The sequence below is a fragment of the Coturnix japonica genome, chromosome 4 (genome assembly GCF_054131305.1).
Source record: "Coturnix japonica strain WE chromosome 4, WE-NBRP24, whole genome shotgun sequence".
NCBI lineage: Eukaryota > Metazoa > Chordata > Aves > Galliformes > Phasianidae > Coturnix > Coturnix japonica.
This window is the reverse complement of record NC_140666.1, coordinates 86,293,681-86,300,302: the sequence shown is the minus strand read 5'-3', so window position 1 is coordinate 86,300,302 and position 6,622 is coordinate 86,293,681. Positions and strand designations below refer to the sequence as shown.

Below are 6,622 nucleotides of genomic sequence, written 5' to 3'. Positions count from 1 at the left end.
GCACAAGAAATGGATTTCCCTTGAGTGTCAACCAGCTCTGTGTGCAAATGGCTCGAAATCGTTTTGTGCAAGCCCGTTTTTGTCCCTTGTCAAAGCTTCTCTGGGAGCCAAACTCATCCCTGCTCCATCACAGAGGCAGATGCTTGAACCTGCTTTGTTTAAACACATGTTTTCCTTGTCCAACAGGATGTCAACCCTAAAATGTCACATTGAAGGGTAGAGAAGCACGGACTACCAGGCTGGGAGAACGACTGTACGATTCCAAGTGTTAAATCCTGCCTCAAAGCTGAAATTACACGTTAGGAAATTACACAGTAGCTGAGATAACAGCTTGCTGTTGACAGAAGGATTCTGCTCTTTACTCCCTTCACCCGCCATGCACTCTGGTCCTGGCTATACAGATTGTATTGCCTCTGCCATGCCCTGTGCTGAACTGAACACAACAAGAGCAGTTTGTTGCCAGGTATCACAGAATCACAGAATGACCTGGGTTGGAAGGGACCTCAAGGATCATGTAGTTCCAACCCCCCTGCCTGGCAGGGCCACCAAACATACACCTTTACTAGATCAGGTTGCCCAGGGCCCCGTCCAACCTGGCCTTGAACACCTCCAAGGACGGGGCATCCACAACCTCCCTGGGCAGCCTGTTCCAGGGCCTAACCACTCTCCTAGTGAAGAACTTCCCCCTAACATCCAACCTAAATCTTCCCTCTTTTAACTTAAAACCATTTCCCCATGTCCTGCTATTATCAGCCCTTTCGAAGAGTTTACTCCCCTCCTGGGAGTAAGTTCCCTTCAGGTACTGAAAGGCTGCAATGAGGTCACCCCGCAACCTTCTCTTCTCTAGGCTGAACAAACCCAACTCCCTCAGCCTGTCCTCATAGGGGAGGTGCTCCAGCCCCCTGATCATCTTCCTGTCCCTCCTCTGGACCCTTTCCAAAATCTCCATATCTTTTTAGTACTGAGGGCTCCACACCTGGACACAGTACAACAGATGGGGCCTCACAAGGGCAGAGTAGAGAGGGACAATCACCTCCCTATCCCTGCTGACCACCCCTCTCCTGATGGAGCCCAGGATCCCATTTGCAATGGGAATGGGGATGTTATAACTAAGCTGTCCTGGCTGAGCAGTGTCCATCCCTTGCCAAGTTCTCCTGCTCCATCCACATATTGGCAGGAAGCTTTTTGAGGCTCTTTCTGGCTATAAAGTAACACAGCTACAGCCCACTAATGGCCTTTAGTGCAGGGCAGCCACGAGGTGGCGCACTCCCCTGTTGTTCTATGGACAACTGCATCCTGTGAGGAATCAAAGACCCGCCTCGTTCCTCCTCCCCTTCCCGCCCGCCCAGCGGACACGGTGAAACAGCCACGTCTCCAACCCGCCGTAGGCCCGGCTCTCCAGTCAGCAACACATGTGGCGCTCCACCTCCACCAATCAGCGAGCGGCTCGGTGAATCATGCGCTTCCGATTGGCCGCGCGTTGACAGGGAGGGGAGTGAGCGGCGTGAATCCGATTGGCCAGGCGGATCTGTTGACAAACACCTCTTCCTCCCTCCTTCCCTCTCGGCTGAACCAATGGAAGAGAAGCATTGAGCTGATTGACGTGCAGACGGACCAATGGGTGCTCTCCTCGCCGTGAGGGGCCGGGCGGCGGCGGCGGCATTGCCGGTACGTGGCGGGCGGGCGGGGCGCCCATTCGGCAGCGGCGTTGTGAGCGTTCATGCCCTAACGGCTGCCTTCAAGCGGGGCCCCTCCATGCGGGGCCCGCGTTGCCGCAGCGCTCTGGCCGCCCTCACGTTTCTCTTCTTGTTGGGAACGGCGGCGGCTGGAGTTGAAGAAGCTCCGCAGGGCGATGCCGAGGTGGTGGAGGCCGCTTTCGGGTTGGGGGCGGCCGCCGCCGCTTTGCCGGCCGGGTCAGCAGATGTGACGGTGGAGGACGACGTGGCCGCAGCTCCGCTCGGCGAGCAGGAGGCGGAGGGAAGCGGGGAGGATCGGAGCGGCGGCAGGTGGGACTGGAACTGAGTGTCGGGGGGCGGTGGGCGGTGAGGAGGACGGGGGGGGTCGGGGTGGGGGCAGCGCGGCCCGGTCTTGCCCTGTGGATAAGAGAGAATCACACAGAATCACAGAATTGTAGGGGTTGGAAGGAGACTTAGGTTGGATGTTAGGGGGAAGTTCTTCACTAGGAGAGTGGTTAGGCCCTGGAACAGGCTGCCCAGGGAGGTTGTGGATGCCCCGTCCTTGGAGGTGTTCAAGACCAGGTTGGACGGGGCCCTGGGCAACCTGATCTAGTAAAGGTGTATGTTTGGTGGCCCTGCCAGGCAGGGGGGTTGGAACTACATGATCCTTGAGGTCCCTTCCAACCCGGGTCATTCTGTGATTCTGGGACTCCACCACCTCCCTGTGCAGCCTGTTCCAGTGCTCCGTCACCCTCACTGTAAAGAAGTTCTTCTGCACATTCGTGCGGAACTTCCTATGCTGTACTTTCATCCCATTACCCCTAGTCTTGTCCCCACGCACTACTGAAAAGAGACCAGCCTCACCACTATGGCTCCCACACCTCAGGTATTTATAAACCTGGATCAAGTCCCCTCTCAGCCTTCTTTTTTCAAGGCTAAACAGACCCAGTTCCCTAAGTCTCTCTTGCTTTGCTTTCTGCTCTTCCCTTCGTCCCTTTGCCTCAGTGTGGGCTGGGATGGAGGAGAAATGCGTAGGACGGGTTGCCCCATGGCCAACTTTGAGAATACAATGTAGGGAAAGGGAACTCTCCATAACCACAGGGCTGTGGAGGAGGGATGGTTTTAATCAATGAGTCAAGAGTGGCAGCGTTACTGGGCTGTTCTCTGTCTGTTCGGGAATTGGCTGAGAGCAGATGAGGTGATAAACCACAGAGAGTCAAAGGGAGAACGGAGTGACTTAATGCTTCCTCTCTTTGAGAAGCCAGGAGCTTTCTGTTGGTGCACCCGAGCACGAAACTGGCTGCTAACTTTGCATCCTGTTGTGTGTGAAGCAGATCTGGTTTCCCGTTAGCAACAGGAGCATCCATTTGTGTATCAAGCCATCAGAATCCTGGTTAGTTTACTACAGCTCTGCTGTATTCAATTTTTAATATGACCGTAATTTAGTTAACAGCAGAAAGTACCGAATCAATAATCTGTTTTATATCTATAGAATTAAACAGAGGTGCACCAGACATGTTCAATCTGATCATTTAAGCCTGAGGTTAAATGTAGGGATTCTCTTGTTGATCAGTGTTTTGGAGTAGACTTGCTGCCGTCAAGTGATGGGGCTGTACTATTTGCCTGTGTTTTTCCTCTTTCTTTCATTTGTATTTGTGAGGTGTCTGTTTCCCTCAGCTAATTGTACTTCAGCTACAAAATATCCCTGTAATGCAATGAGGTGTCAGTACAGGCTGAAATAAAAACCACTTTAAACTGGTTTCCCAGTAGGCAAATTAATATAACTGTGGTTTTGAGGAATTTCTCTTTCCTAGAAGGAAGTAAATATGATGGATATGGTCTTAAGTTGAGAACAGGGGAGGTTTAGGTTGGAGATTAAGAGGTAGTTTTTCACCCAGAGGGTGGTGTCACACTGGAACAGGTTGCCCAAGGAGGCTGTGGATGCCCCATCCCTGCAGGCATTCAAGGCCAGGCTGGATGTGGCTCTGGGCAGCCTGGTCTGCTGGTTGGTGACCCTGCACATAGCAGGGGGTTGGGACTGGATGATCATTGTGGTCCTTTTCAACCCAGGCCATTCTATGATGGTTGGTGGCTTTGGAGTCCAAAATTAGGTTTGTGTTTTTTCCAACTGAAGCAAGAGTAGTAGTAAATATTGTACCTAAGCAACGATATGTTCTGCTTTCTTTTACTAACAAAAATAACCCATTTGACTAGATGCAATTCTCTAGTACAGTTGAAGTGTGTGGACAGGCCAAATCAGTGCTGTCTGTCCTGTTGGCATTTTCCCTTTATGTCTTGGCTCCTTTCTTCTGTTTGTAAGTAGATGAAACCTCACTTATGTGAAGTAGAGCAGAGCTGAGTTCAGGCCAGCAGAACTCAAAAGCTGCTGCGTTCTTTATGGGATATCCCTGTGGTTATGAGTCTCGGGAGAGCCCTTTTATAGGTGTATGACAAACTCTTTAAGAGTCTCTGGCATAGTTCTGAGGGGGGAAATTGTAACTGTCCCTTAGTAACAAATTAGTGAGAGAGGAGAGGAAATGGTAAGAAAATAGGTGTGCAGTTAATTGTAGAGACTAATTCTGGCTGTTGTGTGTTTGATGGGGGAGTATTTTAGATATCTTTTCATGTTGGAAAGTGAAATCTGACAATATAATTAGTGCAGTCTATTGGCTGCTGTGGTTAGATATCTTTATATGCACTGTTATACTTGTCTTTTGACTTAGTCCTTCTGCTGGACCCAGCAGGGATTTTCTCCTCCTCCATTACCTGGTTCATAATGTGCTGTGGAGCTGTAGCTGGAGACAAGGGGAAAGTACACGAGTGTTTGTTAATCAGGAGCCTGGTTGATGTGTGTTGGAATCAAGAATGCTGTTATTTCAGGTTGGATATTAAGATAAAACTCTTCTCAGAGCTGAAATGCATTTGCACAGGCTGCCCAGGGAGGTGATGGGGTCGTCATTGCTTAGAGATATTCAAGAACTGTGGAGATGTGGCACTGAGGAACATGATTGTGGGCATGGGGGTGGCTTGGGGTTGCATTAGATGATCTTTGAGGTCTGTTCCAATCTTAATAATTCTCTAATTCTATTTCAACTTCATGTCAGTGACTGAGTGCTCTAACTGCAACCAGAAGCAGCTTGCAAGAAGATGAGTAAAACTCAGTCATTTGAACCTAAAGTTTCATTTTCTTATATGCTACCAATGTATTTGGCATTATATGCTACAGTAAACTTAGGATGGCACAGTGAGGTGACAGAAAGGAAGTGGTTTACCCATTTCTAAGCTCTGAGTGAAGTAGCCTCTTGAAGTAGCCACCTAAATCCATGTTGTCAGACTATTAATCTGCTGTTTGATCGGAGCAACTGCAAGTGGGGTAAAAATCTTGTCACCACTTCTTGCTTGCAGTACTCAAAGCAACAAGCAATGGAATCTCACAGAGAAAGGAGATATGCTTCCTCGCTGCCAGGTTTTCCAAGTTTATAATGACAGCATCAGTGTAAATGGGGCATGTGTAGATGAATCAGAAATAATAAACCAATTAGAGTTCAAGCGGCAGGATTTTAACTCACTGGAGTTGATCAGAGATGGAGAGAATGGGCGTTTGGATTGTAATGCCTAGAAAGAGACAGTAATTAAGGATTTGGGTACAAGAGCTAGGAATCATTAGTGTGTCTTTTTGCTGTTGAAAAGCAAAGTGAAGATGGGACCAGGGATAGAGATGGGTTGGTCCTGGTCCTGTATCATCACAGTGTTTGCACAGCAGGTGGAGTTTGGGAAACAAAGTCCATTTTCCAACTGTTAGCTGATGGAGCATATAAAGAGTGCTACAGCACCCAGAAGGTGTCGGGGGCTTTTAGGGTACGCAGTAGCTCTTGATTGAAGTAGTTTGATCAGAAATTATGTGCTGTTGGTGCAGAAATTCCCTCTGAAGGCACTGTTCAAAAAGCAACAAAAAACTTCCGTTTTTAATGCGCTGAACTTAAAACTGAACTGCAGTTACGTTGTGATTTATCTGAGATGATGGTGTGGGTACACCTTCAAAACCTGCCACATTGGGTGGCAAGGCTTCAGTAATGAGGGCTCTTGGGGGATAAGGCTGATATTTGCATCTGGTGAGAGGAGATCATGTGAAAAGAAACAGGCATAAAATATTCCTTACTTGGGGTTAATGGAAGAGGGAAGAATTAGATAAAGAGAAATGAGCTGGGAAGGAGGCGGATCACCCTGTGATGTTGGAATCTGTCTTTTCTACCTGCTGAGATTATCTCCACTCCAGCTTTCCTTTCATAACCAACTTCTCTGCTGGACCAACATAAGATTGAAATGGATCCACTTGGAATAATACCTTTATGCAAAGCCAGGGAGCTTCAGATGAGCTGTTTTACATTAAAACAATCAGTTTCTGTTCAATGTGCGTCCAAGGCCTTTAAGGCACCTGTTTACAGTGCATGAGAACAACCTCCTGCAGTCCAGTTTATTATTAACCCAATCTTGATTTCTCCACGGTTGGAATAATTACGTGTACTCGCTTTGTAAAAACACACATATTCCACTGTTCAAATATTTGCACATCTGACACTTTTCTTTAAGAAGCCTATGGAGGAATGTGTTGCTTGGCTGCCTTTGGAAATAAGGGCTGCAATTATTTTTTGCTACAGGTCAAAGATGGATTTAGTTGGTCCTTGCTCACCTGTGTGAGCAGTTCCACCCCTTCCCGCCCCCTCTCAACCATGTTCCAATCTGCCTTATTTGCACAGTTCCTCATTCTCATTGAAATCAATGTCTATAAAAAGTCCTTCTGGGTCACTCAATCCTGCCGCCTTCAGTACACACTGTCTAAAGAGATCAGCCCCTACTCCCACTGCCTTTGAAAGGCTTACAGCAAGCCAAACCTGCCTACACATCCCAGGCTTCTTCTGGTCAGAGCACAACAAGTTTCAAGGAAA

General features: G+C 48.4%; 1 protein-coding gene across 2 annotated transcripts in view; it reads left to right on the top strand.

The window, feature by feature from the left end:
• The first annotated feature begins 1,685 nt into the window (after positions 1–1,685).
• EIF2AK3 (eukaryotic translation initiation factor 2 alpha kinase 3) overlaps positions 1,686–6,622 on the top strand; it is a 36,471-nt gene continuing 31,534 nt past the window's right edge. For both annotated transcript variants that reach the window (XM_015862788.3, XM_085545862.1), the window contains exon 1: positions 1,686–2,006. In XM_015862788.3, the coding sequence (XP_015718274.2) occupies positions 1,756–2,006 (251 nt within the window). In that variant the 5' untranslated portion in view covers positions 1,686–1,755. The remainder of the gene's footprint in view (positions 2,007–6,622) is intronic.